We start from the raw sequence: 24,693 nt of genomic DNA, 5'->3' as shown, positions 1-24,693 counted from the left end.
GGGGGAGAGAGTGGGGGTGTGTGGGGGAGGGGGAGAGAGTGGGGGTGTGTGGGGGAGGGGGAGAGAGTGGGGGAGGGGGAGAGAGTGGGGGTGTGTGGGGGAGGGGGAGAGAGTGGGGGTGTGTGGGGGAGGGGGAGAGAGTGGGGGAGGGGGAGAGAGTGGGTGAGTGTGGGGGAGGGGGAGAGAGTGGGGGAGTGTGGGGGAGGGGGAGAGAGTGGGGGAGGGGGAGAGAGTGGGGGTGTGTGGGGGAGGGGGAGAGAGTGGGTGTGTGTGGGGGAGGGGGAGAGAGTGGGGGAGGGGGAGAGAGTGGGTGTGTGTGGGGGAGGGGGAGAGAGTGGGGGAGGGGGAGAGAGTGGGGTGTGTGGGGGAGGGGGAGAGAGTGGGGGAGGGGGAGAGAGTGGGGTGTGTGGGGGAGGGGGAGAGAGTGGGTGTGTGTGGGGGAGGGGGAGAGAGTGGGGGTGTGTGGGGGAGGGGGAGAGAGTGGGTGTGTGTGGGGGAGGGGGAGAGAGTGGGGGAGGGGGAGAGAGTGGGTGTGTGTGGGGGAGTGGGAGAGAGTGGGGGTGTGTGGGGGAGGGGGAGAGAGTGGGGGTGTGTGGGGGAGGGGGAGAGAGTGGGGGAGGGGGAGAGAGTGGGGGTGTGTGGGGGAGGGGGAGAGAGTGGGGGAGGGGGAGAGAGTGGGGGTGTGTGGGGGAGGGGGAGAGAGTGGGGGAGGGGGAGAGAGTGGGGGTGTGTGGGGGAGGGGGAGAGAGTGGGGGTGTGTGGGGGAGGGGGAGAGAGTGGGGGTGTGTGGGGGAGGGGGAGAGAGTGGGGGTGTGTGGGGGAGTGGGAGAGAGTGGGGGTGTGTGGGGGAGGGGGAGAGAGTGGGTGTGTGTGGGGGAGGGGGAGAGAGTGGGGGTGTGTGGGGGAGGGGGAGAGAGTGGGGGAGGGGGAGAGAGTGGGTGTGTGTGGGGGAGGGGGAGAGAGTGGGGGAGGGGGAGAGAGTGGGTGTGTGTGGGGGAGGGGGAGAGAGTGGGGGAGGGGGAGAGAGTGGGTGTGTGTGGGGGAGGGGGAGAGAGTGGGGGTGTGTGGGGGAGGGGGAGAGAGTGGGGGTGTGTGGGGCAGGGGGAGAGAGTGGGTGTGTGTGGGGGAGGGGGAGAGAGTGGGGAGGGGGAGAGAGTGGGTGTGTGTGGGGGAGGGGGAGAGAGTGGGGGTGTGTGGGGGAGGGGGAGAGAGCTGGGGGTGTGTGGGGCAGGGGGAGAGAGTGGGTGTGTGTGGGGGAGGGGGAGAGAGTGGGGGTGTGTGGGGGAGGGGGAGAGAGTGGGGGTGTGTGGGGGAGGGGGAGAGAGTGGGGGAGGGGGAGAGAGTGGGGGTGTGTGGGGGAGGGGGAGAGAGTGGGGGTGTGTGGGGGAGGGGGAGAGAGTGGGGGAGGGGGAGAGAGTGGGTGTGTGTGGGGGAGGGGGAGAGAGTGGGTGTGTGTGGGGGAGGGGGGAGAGAGTGGGGGTGTGTGGGGGAGGGGGAGAGAGAGTGGGGGAGGGGGAGAGAGTGGAGGGTGTGTGGGGGAGGGGGAGAGAGTGGGTGTGTGTGGGGGAGGGGGAGAGAGTGGGGGTGTGTGGGGGAGGGGGAGAGAGTGGGTGTGTGTGGGGGAGGGGGAGAGAGTGGGGGTGTGTGGGGGAGGGGGGAGAGAGTGGGGGAGGGGGAGAGAGTGGGTGTGTGTGGGGGAGGGGGAGAGAGTGGGGGAGGGGGAGAGAGTGGGTGTGTGTGGGGGAGGGGGAGAGAGTGGGTGTGTGTGGGGGAGGGGGAGAGAGTGGGGGAGGGGGAGAGAGTGGGGGTGTGTGGGGGAGGGGGAGAGAGTGGGGGAGGGGGAGAGAGTGGGTGTGTGTGGGGGAGGGGGAGAGAGTGGGGGAGGGGGAGAGAGTGGGTGTGTGTGGGGGAGGGGGAGAGAGTGGGTGTGTGTGGGGGAGGGGGAGAGAGTGGGGGAGGGGGAGAGAGTGGGTGTGTGTGGGGGAGGGGGAGAGAGTGGGGGAGGGGGAGAGAGTGGGTGTGTGTGGGGGAGGGGGAGAGAGTGGGTGTGTGTGGGGGAGGGGGAGAGAGTGGGGGAGGGGGAGAGAGTGGGGGTGTGTGGGGGAGGGGGAGAGAGTGGGGGAGGGGGAGAGAGTGGGTGTGTGTGGGGGAGGGGGAGAGAGTGGGGGTGTGTGGGGGAGGGGGAGAGAGTGGGGGTGTGTGGGGGAGGGGGAGAGAGTGGGGGAGTGGGAGAGAGTGGGGGTGTGTGGGGGAGGGGGAGAGAGTGGGGGTGTGTGGGGGAGGGGGAGAGAGTGGGGGTGTGTGGGGGAGTGGGAGAGAGTGGGGGTGTGTGGGGGAGGGGGAGAGAGTGGGTGTGTGTGGGGGAGGGGGAGAGAGTGGGGGTGTGTGGGGGAGGGGGAGAGAGTGGGTGTGTGTGGGGGAGGGGGAGAGAGTGGGTGTGTGTGGGGGAGGGGGAGAGAGTGGGGGAGGGGGAGAGAGTGGGGGTGTGTGGGGGAGTGGGAGAGAGTGGGGTGTGTGGGGGAGGGGGAGAGAGTGGGGGTGTGTGGGGGAGGGGGAGAGAGTGGGTGTGTGTGGGGGAGGGGGAGAGAGTGGGGGAGGGGGAGAGAGTGGGTGTGTGTGGGGGAGTGGGAGAGAGTGGGGTGTGTGGGGGAGGGGGAGAGAGTGGGGGTGTGTGGGGGAGTGGGAGAGAGTGGGGTGTGTGGGGGAGGGGGAGAGAGTGGGTGTGTGTGGGGGAGGGGGAGAGAGTGGGTGTGTGTGGGGGAGGGGGAGAGAGTGGGGGAGGGGGAGAGAGTGGGTGTGTGTGGGGGAGTGGGAGAGTGGGGTGTGTGGGGGAGGGGGAGAGAGTGGGGGTGTGTGGGGGAGTGGGAGAGAGTGGGGGTGTGTGGGGGAGGGGGAGAGAGTGGGTGTGTGTGGGGGAGGGGGAGAGAGTGGGTGTGTGTGGGGAGGGGGAGAGAGTGGGTGTGTGTGGGGGAGGGGGAGAGAGTGGGGGAGGGGGAGAGAGTGGGGGAGGGGGAGAGAGTGGGTGTGTGTGGGGGAGGGGGAGAGAGTGGGGGTGAGTGGGGGAGGGGGAGAGAGTGGGGGTGAGTGGGGGAGGGGGAGAGAGTGGGTGTGTGTTTTTTTTTCTTTTGGTTCTGACAAATTGGTGTATTACTGCCACTTACTGTATCGGAGGAAGAAGTGCAATTTCAGAGAAAACACCTAAATTCTATGCGCTAATCCTGTGAAATATAAAAAAAAGACAACTCTACTTCATAAATATCCCATTACCCAAATCTTACTTCTAAAATACTAGCCACCATGTCAGATTGTATACCCTTCTGATGTGAATTAGACTGCATAGCACACCTTTCAGCTGCAAACTTAGTGCAGTAAAACTTAGTAAAACATGCTCCACCAATTGCAGGAGTCCATCCCCACACTCCTGACATAAACCATCAACATGGATTTTTTTCAGTGTGTGAGAGAGTAGGAGGGAGATGGGGTGTGTGAGTGAATAGGAGAGAGAAGGGGTGTGCTAGAGATTGGGGGTGTGTGGGAGAGTGAGTAGGTGTGTGTGTGGAAATGGGGGTGAGAGGGGGCACGTGAGAGAATGGGAGAGAGTGGGGGTGTGTGGGGGAGCGGGAGAGAGTGGAGGTACGTGGGGAAGCGGAAGAGACTGGGAGTGTGTGGGGGAGCGGGAATGAGTGGGGGTGTGTGTGGAAGTGGGAGTGAGTGGGGGTGTGTGTGGGGGAGCGGGAATGAGTGGGGGTGTGTGTGGAAGTGGGAGTGAGTGGGGGTGTGTGTGGGAGAGGAGGTGTGTGTGGGAGTGGGAGCATGGGGGTTTGTGTGGGAGTGGGGGTTTGTGTGGGAGTGGGGGTCTGTGTGGGAGAGGGGGTTTGTGTGGGAGTGGGAGAGAGTGGGGGTGTGTGTGGGAGCGAGGGTTTGTGTGGGAGTGGGAGAAAGTGAGAGTGTATGTGGGAAAGGGGGTGTGTGAGAGTGGGGGTGTGTGAGCGCAAGAGAGAGTGGGGGTGTGTGTGGGTGTGGGGGTGTGTGTGGGACAGGGGGTGTGTGTGGGAGAGGGGGTTTGTGTGGGAGTTGGAGAGAGTGGGGGTGTGTGGGAGAGGGGGTTTGTGTGGGAGTGGGAGAGAGTGAGGGTGTGTGGGAGAGGGGGTTTGTGTGGGAGTGGGAGAGAGTGAGGGTGTGTGGGAGAGGGGGTTTGTGTGGGAGTTGGAGAGAGTGGGGGTGTGTGTGGGAGAGGGGGTTTGCGTGAGAGCCGGGGTTTGTGTGGGAATGGGAGAGAGTGGGGGTGTGTGTGGGAGAGGCGGTTTGTGTGGGAATGAGAGAGAGTTGGGGTGTGTGTGGGAGAGGGGGTGAGTGTGGGAGTGCGAGTGTATGTGTGTGTGTGTATCTGGCTCACTTCATATCTCAAGTTTCTCACTCTCCCTCACCCTCCACACACCAGCACATACAGTGCGTGAGGGTGAGTGAGTGAGCCACCCTGAGACTGGGAGTGAGCCGGACACACACACTGACCCTCTCACACTCCAATGGTCATCTTTATTAATTACTTTTATTTTAAATTATCTATTTATTGCTTTATTTTTGCTCAGCAGTTTGTTTTCTTCAAACCTCAACGTTAGTTTAAAATTCAGTTTAATGTGCCAAACATTATCCTTCCAAAATTTGCTCATCTTGAGTGAGAAAAAAATTGAAATGTGCCCCCCATCCCCTGCACCCGCACTCAAAAAGGTTGGACAAGCCTGGATTAGAGGAGTCAAAGTGCCAGGGAGAGAGACGCACTTTGCGCATTGGCATCAGTTCTGGGACACCTAGCAGCTTTCTCACAAGGATGTGCTCCACTTTAACATGGAGGGCGTTACTGTACTGGCAAGTTGAGTAAATAGGTAGGGAGGGAGACATGGAGTAGTCATAAATGGGGAAAAGACTGAAGTAAACTTGAAGGTAGTTTAGACAAAAAAATGGGATAAGGAATGGTGTTTGAGGGGAAAGAAACTTCAAATGTGTATATTATTTTGTGTCCATAAGAATTTGTGAAATAGGTTGACGACTGAAAGCGTTTATTTCACAGTAAGGTCTGGATTTAAAGTATTACCTGAAACCAGCAACAAACTAGACAAGAATGGTAACTAAATATATCTCAATATTTTTAGGAGGTAGAAAAAAGTTAAAGGGGACTGAGAGCAATATTAGTGGAAGGGGGGATCCATGCTGCAGAGAGGGTGATGCATACAAGGAAGGGAGCGAGCTGAGTCAATATGTTTGGAGCTGCAAGATAAAGGGGGTTTGATGCTCCGGTCGGGGTGTATCTCAGAGCTCCAGATTGTGGGGAGGAAATGGAAGAGGAAACCTACAGTCCGACTAGAGAGATGAATTAACCAGATTATTGTTCTGTGAGGTTTCAATCATCCACTTATCGATTGGGACAGAGAGGGAGAAAAGGGAATGGAATTGTGAAACTCTGTACAGGGCTCCTTCCTTGAAGAGGTCAGTCAGCCTATGAGGTGATGTTGCTGGATATGATTATGGTTAATGAAATCCATCAGGTAACTGAAAAAAAGGCTTGTATTTATAGAGCGAAAGAGACGAAAGATTGGTGGGAAAAACTGTAGCTGACCAATGGGCTACCTTCAAAAAAGAATTGGTTCAGACACAGTCAAGGTATAATCCATCAAAAGAAGAAAGGTAGGGCAAATCCAGAGCTCCCTGGATGAAAAAGGAGATAGAAATTAAGATAAAGAAGAAAATGTGCGCTTATGACAGGTGTCAGGTAGAAAATACAATTGAAAACCAAGAGGAATACACAAGGTTCAGAGGGGAGATGAAAAAAGCATATTAAAGAAGCAAAGAGGGATTATGAGAAAAGGCTGGCAGCCAACATAAAGGGGAATCCCAAAGTCTTCTATCGGCATACAAATAGTAAAACGATAGTAAAAGGAGGAGTGGGGCCAATTAGGGACCTAAATGGGAATTTACACATGGACGAAGGGGCTGAGGTATTAAATGAGTACTTTGCATCCATCTTTACCAAGGAGGCAGCTGCTACCCAGGCCATGGTGACAGATGAGGAAACTCTGTCACTAGAAGGGTTCAAAATTGATAAGGAGGAAGTGTTGAACAGACTGTCAGTACCTAAAGTTGACAAGGCACTGGAACTGGATGAGATGCATCTAAGGATATTGAAGGAAGTGAGAGTAGAAATTGTAGGGGCACCAGCCATAATCTTTCAGGCTTCCCTAGACACAGGGAGGTGCCAGAGGACTGGGGAATTGCAAACATTATGCCCTTGTTCAAAAAAAGTTGTAAGGATAAGTCTAGCAATTACAGGCCAGTTGGTTTAACTTCAGTGGTGGGCAAGATTCTAGATACAATTATTCAGGATAGAATTAGTAGCCACATGGAAAAATATGGCTTCATAAGGGAAAATCGTGTTTAACTAACTCGCTTGAGTTTTTTGAAGAGGTAGGAAACAGAAAAGTTCGATGAGAGTAATGCTGTTGATATGGTGTATATAGACTTTCAAAAGGCATTTCATACAGTGCCGTACAACAGACTTGTGAGAAAAGTTATTGCTGATGGAATAAAAGGGACAGTAGCAACGTGGATACAAAATTGGCTGAAAAATAGGAAGCAGAGAGTAATGGTCAATGGATGTTTTTCAGGCTGGAGGAAGGTTTGTAGTTGAGTTCCCCAGGGGTTGGTATTGGGACCCTTGCTTTTCCTGATTTATATTAATGATCTAGATCTTGGTGTGCAGGGGACAATTTCAAAGTTTGTGAACAATACAAAGCTTGGGAGTGCTGTAAACTGTGAGGACTACAGTGTAGAACTTCAAATGGACATAGACAAGTTGCTGGAGTGGGCAGATAGGTGGCAGATGAAGTTCAATGTGGAGCTGTATGAGTTGATGCATTTTGATAGGTAGAACATGGATCCATGCTGCAGAGAGGGTGATGCATACAAGGAAGGGAGCGAGCTGAGTCAATATGTTTGGAGCTGCAAGATAAAGGGGGTTTGATGCTCCGGTCGGGGTGTATCTCAGAGCTCCAGATTGTGGGGAGGAAATGGAAGAGGAAACCTACAGTCCGACTAGAGAGATGAATTAACCAGATTATTGTTCTGTGAGGTTTCAATCATCCACTTATCGATTGGGACAGAGAGGGAGAAAAGGGAATGGAATTGTGAAACTCTGTACAGGGCTCCTTCCTTGAAGAGGTCAGTCAGCCTATGAGGTGATGTTGCTGGATACGATTATGGTAACTGAAATCCATCAGGTAACTGAAAAAAAAGGCCTGTATTTATAGAGCGAAAGAGACGAAAGATTGGTGGGAAAAACTATAGCTGAACAATGGGCTACCTTCAAAAAAGAATTGGTTCAGACACAATCAAGATATAATCCATCAAAAGGGGAAAGGTAGGGCAAATCCAGAGCTCCCTGGATGAAAAAGGAGACAATATAAAATAAGGGGTGAAATTTGAAGTGGGTGCAGGAGCAGAAAGACCTGGGTGTATATGTGCATAGATCATTGAAGGTGGTAGGACAAGTGGAGAGAGCAGTTAATAAAGCATATAGTATCCTGGGCTTTATTAATAGGGACGTGGAGTACAAGATCAAGGAGGTTATGCTGAATTAATGTAAGACACTTGTTAGACCTCAGCTGGAGTATTGTGTATAGTTCTGGGTTCCACATTATAGGAAGCATGTGAACATATTGGAGAGAGTGCAGAAGAGGTTTACAGGAATGGTTCCAGGGTGAGAAACTTGAGATATGAGGATAGGTTGGAGAGATTGGGACTGTTCTCCTTGGAGAGAAGAAGTCTAAGAGGAGATTTGATAGAGATGTTCAAAATCATGAGGGGGCTGGATAGAGTAGATAGAGAGAAGTTGTTTCTGCTTGTAAAAAGATCAAGGGCGAGAGGGCACAGACTTAAAGTGATTTGCAAAAGAAGCAAATGTGACATGAGAAAAACTTTTTCACACAATGAGTGGTTCAAGTCTGGAATGCACTGCCTGGAAGTGTGGTGGAGGCAGGTTCAATCGAGGCATTCAAGAAGGCATTAGATGATTATTTGAATAGAAACAATGTGCAGGGGTATGGGGGAAAGGCAGGGCAATGGCACTAGGTCATAATGCTCATTTGGAGATCTGGTGCAGACATGTTGGGCTGAATGGCCTCCTTCTGTGCCATTAAATTCTGTGATTCTGAGAACAACCACAGGGTGTCCCAAAGCACTTTATAACCAATGAAGTACTTTTGAAGTGTCGACACTGTTACAATGCAGGAAACATGGTAGGGAGGAAAGACGTAGAGAGAGACTGAAGGGTTTAGGGAGTGAATTTCAGAGCTTGAGGCCATGGTAGCTGAATGCAGAGCCACAAAAGACAAAGCGATTAAAATCGGGTGTTGAAGAGCACAGAATTAGAGGAGTGCGGGGATCTGGGAGGTTTGTAGAGAAGGGGGGTGGGGGGTGGTGGTTGAGGCCATGTAGGGATTTGAAAAGATGAGAATGTTAAAAATGCAGCTGCTTAGTTGGAAGCCAATGTGGGTCGGAAAGGGGTGATGGTTGATCAGGTCTAGGTGCAAGTTAGGACACAGGCAGCAGAGTTTTAATAACCTCAAGTTTATGGAGAGTAGGGAATGGGAGGCTGGCCAGGAGTGTGTTGGAGTAATCAATCCAGAGGCTACAAAGTTGTGGGTGATGGTTTCAGCAGAAAGTGAGCTGAGTCCAGAGGTGTTACAGAGGCTTTAGTGATCACAGATATCTGGCTGGAAGATCATTTTGGGTCCCATGTCAAACCAAGGTTATGAACAGCCTGGCTGAGCCACAAACAGTTGCCAGGGAGAGGAATGAAATCAGTGGCGAGGGAGTGGAGTTTTTAGCCAAGGCAGATGTAACGCTGGGATAAGGTGTTGGTGCCGGGGACCAAAGATAACGGCCGGGATTTTCCAGTCCCGGCATGGCAGGTCCTGCTGACTTTGGTGGGACCAGAAGATCCCATCGGCGGGAGGGATCGGAAAATCCTGGCTTTGGCCTCCCCAATATTTAATTGGAGGAAATTTTTCTCACCTAGTACTGGGTGTTGGGTAAGCAGTTGGCTCGAGTACTGTGTGCAATATGGAGCAGTAAGGAACTTGAAGCTCCGGAGATGGATACTCATGAGATGCTTCCTGATGGGAGGACTTTTCCATTAGAATGCCACAAATTATATACAAAATGCTAGAGGAAAATGACAGGATGGAATAGGGTAGATAGCAGCAGACTAATATTTGAGGGATCAAGCACAAAGTCATAGAAACAAGATTAAAGGTAAGAGATTTAAAAAAGAGCAAGGAAATTTTTTTTACACTGAGCTGTGAGGCTGTAGCATTCTCTTTCAGGATTAGTGGTTGAAGCAACATCTGTGGATATTGAAGATTATATAGGTGAATGGAGGAAAAGGGGAGAAAAGGATATAGGAAGGGGGTGAGTGAATGTGATTCAGGGCCATTTGTTCATATATGTGGAGTAAACAGGGCATGGTGTGACTGAGCCAAATGGCCTGCTTCCATGTTGTGACCTCTCTGTATTTTTGTGTAAACTCATTCTTGGGGAGGGAGATACACAAGGTTGTACAAATGGATAAAATGAATATTGATGGCTCTTCCTTGCCTATTTAATCACATTTCTTAGTGCCAACATCTCTCACCAACTCTTACCACATGCAAGCTTGAACTGTATCGACTGGAGAGATGCTCAAAGTACAGAGCTGGTCACACTGACCCAGTGATTGCAGGGCACCTGTCTCTATCCCAGGAGCTGTGTTTGTACAGAAACAAACTGGTGCCTGACTGGACCTGCCCATGATTGGTTCACTCTAACAGCACTATGGGTGTACCTACACCACATGGACTGCAGCGGTTCAAGAAGGCAGCTCACCACCACCTTCTCAAGGGCAACTAGGGATGGGCAATAAATGCTGGGCCCAGCCAGCGAAGCCCACATCCCGTGAATAAATACAAAAAAACTCTAGTGTCTGGGTTCTAATGTTTTTCTCTAATCATTGGACTTTCCCCATTATAATCCTACTCAATATTGATAGCACTGGAGTTCACAAATCAATTGGATTAGAGCTGAGGCAAATTATTGATCCTTTTGATCTCCACTTATTGAAATAAATAGCTGCAGTTTAACCCTTAGATGAATATTTGGACAGTTAAATTGGTGCTGTGTTGTTCAGCTATTTGAAGCTTCCACTGATGATTTACCACCGAATTGTGTTTAGCAATGTATATTTGGTCAATGTTACAGCATGGATAGCATATCAGAAATGGAACATTTTATAACATAAAGCTGGTGAGTGGAATACAGTGCATTAGCACCTAGAGACTGAACAGACTAAAACTGTTTAAACTAGGTGTGGCATCAAGAAGCCCTAGCAAAACTGGAATCAATGGGAATTGGGGAAAACTCTCCACTAGTTGGAGTATTACCTAGCACTAAGGAAGATGGTTGTGGTTGTTGGAGGTCAATCATCTCCGTTCCAGGACATCACTGTAGGAGTTCCTCATGGAGTGTCCTTGGCCCAACCATCTTCAGCTGCTTCATCAATGACCTTCCTTCCATCATAAGGTCAGAAGTGGAGATGTTCGCTGATGATTGCACAATGTTCATCACCATTCATGACTCCTCAGATATTGAAGCAGTCCATACCCAAAGGCAGCAAACATGGACAACATTTAGGCTTGGGCTGACAAACGGCAAGTAACATTCATGACATTCATGGCACCCAAGTCCCAGGCAATGTCCATCTCCAATAAAAGAGAATCTAACCATCGCCTCTTGACATTCCATGGCATTACCCTTGCTGAATCCCCCACTATCAATATACTGGGGTTACCATTGACTGGAAACTGAAGCGGACTAGCCGTATAAATGCTGTGGCTACAAGGGCAGGTCAGAAGCTGGGGATTCTGCAGAGTGTGACTCACCTCCTGACTTCCCAAAGCCTGTCCACAATTTACAAGGCACACCTCAGGAGTGTGATGGAATTCTCTCCACTTGCATGGATGAGTGCAACTTCATCAAACTCACAATGCTCGACACCATCCAGGACAAAGCAGCCCGCTTGATCGGCACCACATCCATCACCTCCAACGTTCACTCCCTCCACCACTGATGCACAGTAGCAGCAGTGTGTGTACCATCTACATGATGCACTGCAGCAACTCACCAAGGCTCCTTCAACAGCACCTTCCAAACCCACGGCCTCTACCGACTGGCAGACAAGGGCAGCAGATGCATGGGAACACCACTACCTGCAAGCTCCCTTCCAAGCCACTCACCATCCTGACTCGGAACTATATTGGCCACTCTTTCACTGTCACTGAGTCAAAATCCTGGAATTCCCTTCCTAAGAGCACTGTGAGTGTACCTACACCAGGTGGACTGCAGCAGTGCAAGGGCAGTTAGGGATGGGCAATAAAAGTGCTGGCCTAGCCAGTGACATGCACATCCTGTGAAAGAATAAAAAGAGCTTCTAATTTTAAATGATTCAGGTTACTTACACCTGGAGCATTTTCCTATATTTATAATTTGAATTGAGGGCCAGTGCTCTGTGGCTGTGTGCATTCAAACAAAATCTGGCTGCCCAATTCAATTGGATAACCTAGGTATGATTTTTAAAAGTTTGTTCCTGCCCTGTGAGTGTTTGATTTGGCAGTATAGAGGGAGCTTTACTCTGTATCTAACTCAAGCTGTACCTGTCCTGGGAGTGTTTGATGTGGACAGTGTAGAGGGAGCTTTACTCTGTATCTAACTCAAGCTGTACTTGCCCTGGGCATGTTTGATGAGGCAATGCAGAGGGAGCTTGTGGTAAGTATGGTTTTATCTAAATGTGTAGTATACCTTTAAGAAGAATGTTGTAAAGGAAGATCACATGATCTTGTTTAACCAATAGAAGAGTAGCATGGGCTACCTCTGTAGTCAGTAGTCTGTAATTAGTAGTCACAAGTATGGAAATAGGGTTTGATGTGAAAGCACACATAAGTAGGTGTTGAGTACCTTTGTAAATAAACAGAATGTGTTCCACCTAAGAAGTGTCTGCTGACCAACTCTATCTATAGTATCAGAATTACCTGGAAAAACTCAGCAGGTCTGGCAGCATCGGCGGAGAAGAAAAGAGTTGACGTTTCGAGTCCTCATGACCCTTCGACAGAACTTGAGTTCGAGTCCAAGAAAGAGTTGAAATATAAGCTGGTTTAAGGCGTGTGGCGGGGGGGTGGGGGGGGGGGGGGGGGGTGGTGGGTGCGGCGGAGGGAGAGAGAGAGAGAGAGAAATGGAGAGGGTTGGTGTGGTTGTAGGGACAAACAAGCAGTGATAGAAGCAGATCATCAAAAGATGTCAACAACAATGGAACAAAAGAACACATAGGTGTTAAAGTTGGTGATATTATCTAAACGAATGTGCTAATTAAGAATGGATGGTAGGGCACTCAAGGTATAGCTCTAGTGGGGGTGGGGAGAGCATAAAAGATTTTAAAATATTTAAAAATAATGGAAATAGATGGGAAAAGAAAAATCTATATAATTTATTGGAAAAAAACAAAAGGAAGGGGGAAGCAGAAAGCGGGTGGGGATGGGGGAGGGAGCTCAAGACCTAAAGTTGTTGAATTCAATATTCAGTCCGGAAGGCTGTAAAGTGCCTAGTTGGAAGATGAGTTGTTGTTCCTCCAGTTTGCGTTGGGCTTCACTGGAACAATGCAGCAAGCCAAGGACAGACATGTGGGCAAGAGAGCAGGGTGGAGTGTTAAAATGGCAAGCGACAGGGAGGTTTGGATCATTCTTGCGGACAGACCGCAGGTGTTCTGCAAAGCGGTCGCCCAGTTTACGTTTGGTCTCTCCAATGTAGAGGAGACCACATTGGGAGCAACGAATGCAGTAGACTAAGTTGGGGGAAATGCAAGTGAAATGCTGCTTCACTTGAAAGGAGTGTTTGGGCCCTTGGATGGTGAGGAGAGAGGAAATGAAGGGGCAGGTGTTGCATCTTTTGCGTGGGCATGGGGTGGTGCCATAGGAGGGGGTTGAGGAGTAGGGGGTGATGGAAGAGTGGACCAGGGTGTCCCGGAGGGAGCGATCCCTATGGAATGCCGATAGGGGGGGTGAAGGGAAGATGTGTTTGGTGGTGGCATCATGCTGGAGTTGGCGGAAATGGTGGAGGATGATCCTTTGAATGCGGAGGCTGGTGGGGTGACAAGTGAGGACAAGGGGGACCCTATCATGTTTCTGGGAGGGAGGAGAATCTCTGTGTTTAATTGACTGCCACTGCTCTTCAAGAAATGCCTACCTCCTTGAAGAAGTTCTGTTCTTCTCTGCGACAAGATTTCCGTACCTCTCTTTTGCCTTGCTCACCTTCATTGCTTTCCATTTCCCTCCTGGTGTTTGACAAGGTGTTTACTAAAACCCGCTTTCACAGCCATATCTCCTTTCTCAGTGACTGTCTCCATCTCCGACTTACCCCACGTGGATTTCAACTGAAATTCCACCCCTCATGTTTTGCACCCACCCAGGATTATAGTTATCTCTGGGACATAAAATGTTTCTCGGACTGCTGTTCCCGTCACATTCTGAAATCCACACTCAGTGCCAACACCGCCATATGAACACACTCGACCTTTCCCTCCAGCAGCACCGCCGTACCCTTTTTCAAAGCTGCGCGTGCCCCCAGTTTCATTTTATTCTTCGGCTCATCCGACGCCTCAACAAGAAACTTTTTCTCTTTCTCTCAAGTGCTAAGGAACGCAAGCTGCAACAACTCATTGACACCAACACCCATCTAGGACCCTCCACCCCTGCCTGTTCCTCCGTCCCCACCCTTTCTTCCAATCCCAACCCCAGCCGTGTATTCACTATACCCCCTGACCTTCCCCTCTCCGATGCTGAACGTTCAGTGCTCAGCAAAGGACTTAGTTTCATACCCTTACGCCCTCACCTCAATGAATTTCGGGCTTGGCATGATGCTGATCTCTTCTTCCACCGTCTTCGTCTCAGGGCTCACTTCTTTGGGCAGGAGTCCTTTCCCCATTCAACGGATCCTTTCACCCACCTCCAATATTCTCCCTCCACCTGGATGCCTCCCTCTGGATTCTTACCTTCTCTTGATCTTTTCATTGAGAACTGTCGGCGCGACATTAGTCGTCTCAATTTCTCTGCTCCTCTCACCCATTCTAACCTGTCTCTCTCTGAAATTACTGCACTCCATTCTCTCAGGTCCAACCCTGACATTGTCATCAAACCCGCTGACAAGGGTGGTGCTGTTGTTGTCTGGCGCACTGACCTCTACGTCGTGGAGGCTGAGCGTCAACTCGCAGACACTTCCTCCTACCTCTCCCTGGACCATGACCCCACCACTGAACATCAAGCCATTGTTTCCAGGACTGTCACTGACCTCATCAACTCTGGGGATCTTCCTCCCACAGCTTCCAACCTGATAGTCGCTCAACCTCGGACGGCCCGCTTCTATCTCCTACCCGAAATCCACAAACAGAACTGCCCCGGTAGACCGATCATCTCAGCTTGCTCCTGCCCCACAGAACTCATTTCTCGTTATCTTGACTCCCTTCTCTCTCCCCTTGTCCAGTCCCTTCCCACCTACATCCGTGATTCCTCTGACACCTTACGTCACTTCAACAATTTCCAGTTCCCTGGCCCCAACCGCTTCCTCTTCACCATGGACGTCCAATCCCTCTACACCTCCATCCCCCACCAGGATGGTCTGAGGGCCCTTAGCTTCTTCCTCGAACAGAGGCCCGAACAATCCCCATCCACCACTACTCTCCTCCGTCTGGCTGAACTTGTTCTCACGCTGAACAATTTCTCCTTCAACTCCTCTCACTTCCTCCAAATAAAAGGTGTGGCTATGGGTACCCGCATGGGCCCCAGCTATGCCTGTCTCTTTATGGGGTATGTGGAACATTCCTTGTTCCAGTCCTACTCCAGCCCCCTTCCACAACTCTTTCTCCGGTACATCGATGATTACTTCGGTGCTGCTTCATGCTCTCGTCGGGACTTGGAAAAATTTATTAATTTTGCTTCCAATCTCCACCCCTCCATCATTTTCACGTGGTCCATCTCTGACACTTCCCTTCCCTTCCTTGACCTCTCAGTCTCAATCTCTGGGATAGACTGTCCACCAATATCCATTACAAACCCACCAACTCCCACAGCTACCTCGACTACAGCTCCTCACACCCCACTTCCTGTAAGGACTCCATCCCATTCTCTCAGTTCCTTCGCCTCCGTCGCATCTGTTCCGATGATGCTACCTTCAAAAACAGTTCCTCTGACATGTCCTCCTTCTTCCTTAACCGAGGTTTTCCACCCACGGTTTTTGACAGGGCCCTCAACCGTGTCCGGCCCATCTCCCGCGCATCTGCCCTCACGCCTTCTCCTCCCTCCCAGAAACATGATAGGGTCCCTCTTGTCCTCACTTATCACCCCACCAGCCTCAGCATTCAAAGGATCATCCTCCGCCATTTCCGCCAACTCCAGCATGATGCCACCACCAAACACATCTTCCCTTCACCCCCCCTATCGGCATTCCGTAGGGATCGCTCCCTCCGGGACACCCTGGTCCACTCCTCCATCACCCCCTACTCCTCAACCCCCTCCTATGGCACCACCCCATGCCCACGCAAAAGATGCAACACCTGCCCCTTCACTTCCTCTCTCCTCACCGTCCAAGGGCCCAAACACAACTTTCAATTGAAGCAGCATTTCACTTACATTTCCCCCAACTTAGTCTACTGCATTCGTTGCTCCCAATGTGGTCTCCTCTACATTGGAGAGACCAAACGTAAACTGGGCGACTGCTTTGCAGAACACCTGCGGTCTGTCCGCAAGAATGACCCAAACCTCCCTGTCGCTTGCCATTTTAACACTCCACCCTGCTCTCTTGCCCACATGTCTGTCCTTGGCTTGCTGCATTGTTCCAGTGAAGCCCAACACAAACTGGAGGAACAACACCTCATCTTCCGACTAGGCACTTTACAGCCTTCCGGACTGAATATTGAATTCAACAACTTTAGGTCTTGAGCTCCCTCCCCCATCCCCACCCGCTTTCTGCTTCCCCCTTCCTTTTGTTTTTTTCCAATAAATTATATAGATTTTTCTTTTCCCACCTATTTCCATTATTTTTAAATATTTTAAAATCTTTTATGCTCTCCCCACCCCCACTAGAGCTATACCTTGAGTGCCCTACCATCCATTCTTAATTAGCACATTCGTTTAGATAATATCACCAACTTTAACACCTATGTGTTCTTTTGTTCCATTGTTGTTGACATCTTTTGATGATCTGCTTATTTCACTGCTTGTTTGTCCCTACAACCACACCAACCCTCTCCACTTCTCTCTCTCTCTCCCTCCCCCCTCCTCCACACACCTTAAACCAGCTTATATTTCAACTCTTTCTTGGACTCGAACTCAAGTTCTGTCGAAGGGTCATGAGGACTCGAAACGTCAACTCTTTTCTTCTCCGCCGATGCTGCCAGACCTGCTGAGTTTTTCCAGGTAATTCTGTTTTTGTTTTCTATCTATAGTACCAACTTGGCCATCCCACAACAAGTGTGCAACTGGGATTCAAAAGTCCCAACAGAGCTTTATTCTGTATTTAACCTGTGCTGTAGCTGCCCTGAGTGTGTTTGACATGGACAGTGTAGAAGGAGCTTTACTCTGTATTTAACCTGTGCTGTAGTCGCTCTGAGTGTGTTTGAGGGGAATAGTGTAGAGAGAGCTATACTCTATATCTAACACCATGCTGTAACTGTCCTGGAAGTGCTTGATAGGGCAGTGTAGAGGGAGCTTTACTCTGTATTTAACCTGTAGTGTAGTTGTTCTGGGTGTGTTTGAGGGGGACAGTGTAGAGGGAGCTATACTCTGTATCTAACTCATGCTGAGTCGGCCCTGGGAGTGTTTGATGAGGCAGTGTAGAGGAAGCTTTATTCTGTATTTAACCTGTGCTGTAGCTGCCTTGGGTGTGTTTGAGGGGGACAGTGTCGAGAAAGCTTCACTGAGCCGAGTCACTGAGGATTGTGCACTCACCACCAATTATCAAGCTATTAAGGCAGAGACTAGAATATCATTTAAGAATTAATTGGATCATCATTTGGAAAGGAAAGGAACAGAAGGATGTCTTGATGGAGATGAATGATGTGAGGTGGGAGGAGGCTCTGGTGTGAACCTGTCGGGCTGAATGGCTTGTTACTCTGCTGTAGGTATTGTGTAATATGAAAGGATCCAGGAAGAGGACAGGTTTGGGACTAACTGCAGTTTATGGGCCAACCCTGGCACAGGTGAATGTCCTCCTCCTTCCTTGATATCAAGTGATTCTAAGGCTCTTTCATCTTACGAGCATCCACGTTCTGGGGAGTGATGTGAAACAGTCGGCCTGTTACTGCTTCTGTCCTTAGCTGCAGATATGAGGAGCCTGATGAGATGTACAGTCTCCACGCCTGATTCCAAGTCACCTTTGGACATTAACTGATCTCTGTTTGCAGTGTGATAAGCCGGAACGGTCATACTGACCGGAGCTGCTGTGAGCAAACCCAGTAACACAGTCTGCGAGTTATCCAGTCTAAATTGAGTAGAGGACTGAACAGATGTGCAAACAAACAATATTTCAACATCAATTATTCTCAAAATTCATAATCAGGAAATTCTAAGGATTTGCCATGATGAATCGAAGAGTCCCGTTGCTGATGTTCTGGAGATCCAAACTGATGCTCTTGATTTTAATTCTAATCAGCCTGGTGCTGCATGTCTTGATAGCTCTGATGCCCTTAAAGGAGATAAGCAAGCAGGAAAGGTGTGACCATCGCAGACAGGCTAGAGACCAGACGGTTGCTCTACCCACAAACCGACCAGCGATAAAGGGAAAGTCATCAAAGGTGAACAGAGAACTTAAGAATTACGCCAACAACAGGGCATCGAGCTGCACATCTCAATCCCTGGAAACGGTGGCAAATTCAAACAATAAGAGCCAATCGTTCCGCCAAAAGCAACATTCACAGTCAGGCAGTGAACCCCAGAACATATCCAAGCTGGCTGCACTATTTAAACATCCGCTCTATAACATACCTATTCCAGCACTGACACCTGATGATCAGCTCTTCTCTGAAAACTCAGCACAAAAATTCAATCCAAAAAGCAGCAACAGTGATGGTTGGTGAGTGGAACACTGCTCAGTTAGTCGGTGGAAACATTGGTGGTGGTGGGGGGCATAGTCTTATACAAAACAGACATTATGTCACAAAATGACATATAGACAGGGCGAACTGTGACGTATCAATCATTAATGTAAAATCAGTTACACCAGTGTAAAATAAAGTCTACACATACTCTAATATAACACAGTGTGTACATTGTACACTAATATAACACAGTTTGTACATTGTACTCTAATATAACACAGTGTGTGCATTGTACTCTAATATAAAACAGTTTGTGCATGGTACTCTAATGTAACACAGTGTGTGCAATTTACTCTAATAATAAGTGTGTGCATTGTACTCTAATATAACACAGTGTGTGCATTGTACTCTAATATAACACAGTGTGTGCATTGTACTCTAATATAACACAGCGTGTCCATTGTACTCTAATATAACATAGATTGTGCATTGTACTCTAATATAACACAGTGTGCACACTGTACGCTAATATAACACAGCGTGTACATTGTACTCTAATATAACACAGTGTGTACATTGTACTCTAATATAACACAGTTTGTGCATTGTACTCTAATATAACACATGTGAGTGCATTGCACTCTAATATAACACAGTTTGCGCATTGTACTCTAATATAATACAGATTGTGCATTGTACTCTAATATAACACAGTGTGAGCATTGTAATCTAATATAATACAGTGTGTGCATTGTACTCTAATATAACACAGCGTGTGCATTGTACTCTAATATAACACAGAGTGTACATTGTACTCTAATATAACACAGTGTGCGCATTGTACTCTAATATAACACAATGTGTGCATTGTACATTAATATAACACAGTGTGTGCATTGTACACAAATATAACACGGCATGTGCATTGTACTCTAATATAACACTGTGTGTGCATTGTATACAAATATAACACGGCGTGTGCATTGTACTCTAATATAACACAGTTTGTGCATTGTACTCTAATATAACACAGCAAGTCCATTGTACTCAAATATAACACAGTTTGTGCATTGTACTCTAATATAACACAGTTTGTGCATTGTATTCTAATATAACACAGTTTGAGCATTATACTCTAATATAACACAGTGTGTGCATTGTACATTAATATAACACAGTGTGTGCATTGTACTCTAATAATAACAGTGTGTGCATTGTACTCTAATATAACACAGTGTGTGCATTGTAAATTAATATAACACAGTGTGTGCGTTGTACACTAATATAAAACAGTGTGTGCATTGTTCTCTAATATAATACAGCGTGTGCATTGTACTCTAATATAACACAGAGTGTACATTGTTGTCTAATATAACACAGTGTGCGCATTGTACTCTAATATAACACAGTGTGTGAATTGTACACTAATATAACACAGTGTGTGCATTGTTCTCTAATATAACACAGTATGCACACTGTACTCCAATATAACATAGTGTGTGCAATGTACTCTGTTATAACATAGTGTACACATTGTACTCTAATATAACATAGTGTGTGCATTGTACTCTAATATAACAGCGTGTGCATTGTACTCTAATATAACACATTGTGTACATTGTACTCTAATATAACACAGCGTGTGCATTGTACACTAATATAAAACAGTGTGTGCATTGTACTCTAACATAACACACAGTGTGCATTGTACTCTAATATAACACTGTGTGTGCATTGTGCTCTAATATAACAGCGTGTGCATTGTACTCTAATAGAACACAGTGTGTGCATTGTACTCTAATATAACATAGTGTGTGCATTGTACTCTAATATAACACAGTGTGTGCATTGTACTATAATATAACACAACGTGTGCATTGTACACTAACATAACACAGTGTGGGCATTGTACTCTAATATAACACTGTGTGTGCGTTGTACACTAATATAACACAGCGTGTGCATTGTATACTAATATAACACAAAGTGTACATTGTACTCTAATATAACATGGCGTGTGCGTTGTACTCTAATATAACCCTGCGTGTGCATTGTACTCTAATCTAACACAGCGTGTGCATTGTACACAAATATAACACGGCGTGTGCATTGTACTCTAATATAACACGGCGTGTGCATTGTACTCTAATATAACACTGTGTGTGCATTGTACTCTAATATAACACAGCGTTTGCATTGTACACTAATATAACACAGTGTGAGCATTATACTCTAATATAATAGTGTGTACATTGTACATTAATATAACACAGTGTGTGCATTGTACTCTAATAATAACAGTGTGTATATTGTACACTAATATAATACAGTGTGTGCATTGTACTCAAATATAACACAGTTTGAGCATTGTACTCTCATATAACACAGTTTGTGCATTGTACTCTAATATAACACAGTTTGTGCATTGTACTCTAATATAACACAGCGTGTGCATTGAACACAAATATAACACGGCATGTGCATTGTACTCTAATATAACACAGTGTGTGCATTGTATTCTAATATAACACAGTGTGTGCATGGTACTCTAATATATCACAGCGTGTGCATTGTACTCTAATATAACACAGTGTGCACACTGTACTCTATTATAACACAGTGTGTGCATTGTACTCTAATATAACACAGCGTGCACAATGTACTCTAATATAACACACTGTGTGCATTGTACTTTAGTATAACACAGCGTGCACATTGTACCCTAGTATAACACAGAGTGTATACTGTACTCTAATATAACATAGTGTGTGCAATGTACTCTGATATAACATAGTGTGCACATTGCACTCTAATATAACACAGTGTGTACAATGTACTCTAATATAACACAGCGTGTGCATTGTACTCTAATATAACACAGTGTACATTGTACTCTAATATAACACAGTGTGCGCATTGTACTCTAATAATAAGTGTGTGCATTGTACTCTAATATAACACAGTGTGCGCATTGTACACTAATATAACACAGTGTGTGCATTGTACTCTAATATAACACAGCGTGTCCATTGTACTCAAATATAACACAGTTTGTGCATTGTACTCTAATATAACACAGTTTGTGCATTGTACTCTAATATAATACAGTGTGTGCATTGTACTCTAATATAACAGTTTGTGCATTGTACTCTAATATAACATAGTGTGTGCATTGTACTCTAATATAACACACTGTGTGCATTGTACTCTAATATAACACAGTGTATGCATTGTTCTCTAATATAACACAGTGTGTGCATTACACTCTAATATAACACAGTTTGTGCATTGTACTCTAATATAATAGTTTGTGCATTGTACTCTAATATAACATAGTGTGTGCATTGTACTCTAATATAACACACTGTGTGCATTGTACTCTAATATAACACAGTGTATGCATTGTACTCTAATATAACACACTGTGTGCATTGTACTCTAATATAACACAGTGTATGCATTGTACTCTAATATAACACAGTGTGAGCATTGTACTCTAATATAACACAGTGTGTGCATTGTTCTCTAATATAGCACAGCGTGTGCATTGTACTCTAATATAACACAGAGTGTACATTGTAATCTAATATAACACAGTGTGAGCATTGTACTCTAATATAACACAGTGTGTGCATTGTTCTCTAATATAACACAGCGTGTGCATTGTAATCTAATATAACACAGTGTGTGGATTGTACACTAATATAAAACAATGTGTGCATTGTACTCTACTATAACACAGTGTGTGCATTGTACTCTAATATAACACAAAGTGTGCATTGTACTCTAATATAACACAGCGTGTGCATTGTACTCTAATATAACACAGTGTGTTCATTGTACTCTAATATAACACAGTGTGCGCACTGTACTCTAATATAACACAGTGTGTACATTGTACTCTAATATAACACAGTGTGTGCATTGTACATTAATATAACAGTGTGTGCATTGTACTCTAATATAACACAGTGTGTGCTTTGTACTCTAATATAACACAGTGTGTACATTGTACTCTAATATAACACAGCGTGTGCATTGTACTCTAATGTAACACAGTGTGTGCATTGTACTCTAATATAACTCAGTGTGCACAGTGTACTCTACTATAACACAGTGTGTGCATTGTACTCTAATATAACACAGCAAGTCCATTGTACACTAATATAACACAGCGTACACACTGTACTCTAATATAACACAGTGTGTGCATTGTAATCTAATATAACACAGTGTGTGCATTGTACTCTAATATAACACAGAGTGTAAATGTACTCTAATATAACATAGTGTGTGCAATGTACTCTGATATAACACAGTGTGCACATTGTACTCTAATATAACATAGTGTGTGCATTGTTCTCTAAAATAACTCAGTGTGTACATTGTACTCTAATATAAGACAGTGTGTGCATTGTACTCTAATATAACACAGTGTGCACACTGTACTCTAACATAACACAGTGTGGGCATTGTACACTAATATAACACAAAGTGTACATTGTACTCTAATATAACATAGCGTGTGCATTGTACTCTAATATAACACAGTGTGTGCATCGTACTCTAAAATAACACAGTGTGTACATTGTACTCTAATATAAGACAGTGTGTGCATTGTACTCTAATATAACACAGTGTGCACACTGTACTCGAATATAACACAGTGTGTGCATTGTATTCTAATATAACAGTGTGTGTGCATTGTACTCTAATATAACACAGTGTGTGCATTGTACTCTAATATAACACAGTGTGTGCATTGTACTCTAATATAACACAGCTTGCACAATGTACTCTAATATAACACACTGTGTGCATTGTACTCTAATATAACATAGAGTGTATACTGTATACTAATATAACATAGTGTGTGCAATGTACTCTGATATAACATAGTATGCACATTGTACTCTAATATAACATAGTGTGTGCATTGTACTCTAATATAACAGCGTGTGCAATGTACTCTAATATAACACAGTGTGTGCATTGTACTCTAATATATCACAGTGTGTGCATTGTACTCTAATATAACACAATGCGTGCACTGTACTCTAGTATAGCATAGTGTTTGCATTGTACTCTAATATAACACAGCATGTGCATTGTACACTAATATAACACAGTGTGTGCATTGTACTCTAATATAACACAGTGTGTACATTGTACTCTAATATAACACAGCGTGTGCATTGTACTCTGACATAACACAGCGTGTGCATTGTACTCTAATATAACACAGAGTGTACATTGTAGTCTAATATAACACAGTGTGAGCATTGTACTCTAATATAACACAGTGTGTGCATTGTTCTCTAATATAATACAGCGTGTGCATTGTACTCTAATATAACACAGTGTGTGAATTGTACACTAATATAACACAGTGTGTGCATTGTAATCTAATATAACACAGTCTGCACACTGTACTCTAATATAACACAGTGTGTGCATTGTACTCTAATATAACACAGCGTGCACAACGTACTCTAATATAACACACTGTGTGCATTGTACTCTAATATAACACAGCGTGCACATTGTACCCTAATATAACACAGAGTGTATACTGTACTCTAACATAACACACAGTGTGCATTGTACTCTAATATAACACTGTGTGTGCATTGTACTCTAATATAACAGTGTGTGCATTGTACTTTAATATAACACAGTGTGTGCATTGTACTCTAATATATCACAGCGTGTGCATTGTACTCTAATATAACACAATGCGTGCATTGTACTCTAGTATAGCATAGTGTTTGCATTGTACTCTAATATAACACAGCATGTGCATTGTACACTAATATAACACAGTGTGTGCATTGTACTCTAATATAACACAGTGTGCACACTGTACTCTACTATAACACAGTGTGTGCATTGTACTCTAATATATCACAGCGTGTGCATTGTACTCTAATATAACACAGTGTGTGCATTGTACTCTAATATAACACAGTGTGTGCATTGTACTCTAATATAACACAGTGTGTACATTGTACTCTAACATAACACACAGTGTGCATTGTACTCTAATATAACACTGTGTGTGCATTGTGCTCTAATATAACAGCGTGTGCATTGTACTCTAATAGAACACAGTGTGTGCATTGTACTCTAATATAACATAGTGTGTGCATTGTACTCTAATAATAACAGTGTGTATATTGTACACTAATATAATACAGTGTGTGCATTGTACTCAAATATAACACAGTTTGAGCATTGTACTCTCATATAACACAGTTTGTGCATTGTACTCTAATATAACACAGTTTGTGCATTGTACTCTAATATAACACAGCGTGTGCATTGAACACAAATATAACACGGCATGTGCAATGTACTCTAAAATAACACAGTGTGTGCATTGTACTCTAATATAACACAGTGTGTGCATGGTACTCTAATATAACACAGTGTGCACGCTGTACTCTATTATAACACAGTGTGTGCATTGTACTCTAATATAAAACAGCGTGCACAATGTACTCTAATATAACACAGTGTGTGCATTGTAC

The 24,693-nt window shown here is 46.3% G+C and overlaps 1 protein-coding gene across 2 annotated transcripts in view; it reads left to right on the top strand.

Moving 5' to 3' along the window:
- Positions 1-7,145: 7,145 nt before the first annotated feature.
- LOC121271720 (extracellular serine/threonine protein kinase FAM20C-like) overlaps positions 7,146-24,693 on the top strand; it is a 189,074-nt gene continuing 171,526 nt past the window's right edge. Inside the window, exons 1-2 of one of the 2 annotated variants that reach the window (XM_041177906.1) lie at positions 7,146-7,271; positions 17,249-18,198. In XM_041177906.1, coding sequence (XP_041033840.1) covers positions 17,705-18,198 — 494 coding nt within the window. In that variant the 5' untranslated portion in view covers positions 7,146-7,271; positions 17,249-17,704. The remainder of the gene's footprint in view (positions 7,272-17,248; positions 18,199-24,693) is intronic. The other variant, XM_041177907.1, reaches the window with a different exon arrangement.

The sequence above is a fragment of the Carcharodon carcharias genome, chromosome 31 (assembly GCF_017639515.1).
Source record: "Carcharodon carcharias isolate sCarCar2 chromosome 31, sCarCar2.pri, whole genome shotgun sequence".
NCBI classification, from domain to species: domain Eukaryota; kingdom Metazoa; phylum Chordata; class Chondrichthyes; order Lamniformes; family Lamnidae; genus Carcharodon; species Carcharodon carcharias.
This window is presented reverse-complemented; position numbering and strand designations above follow the sequence as displayed.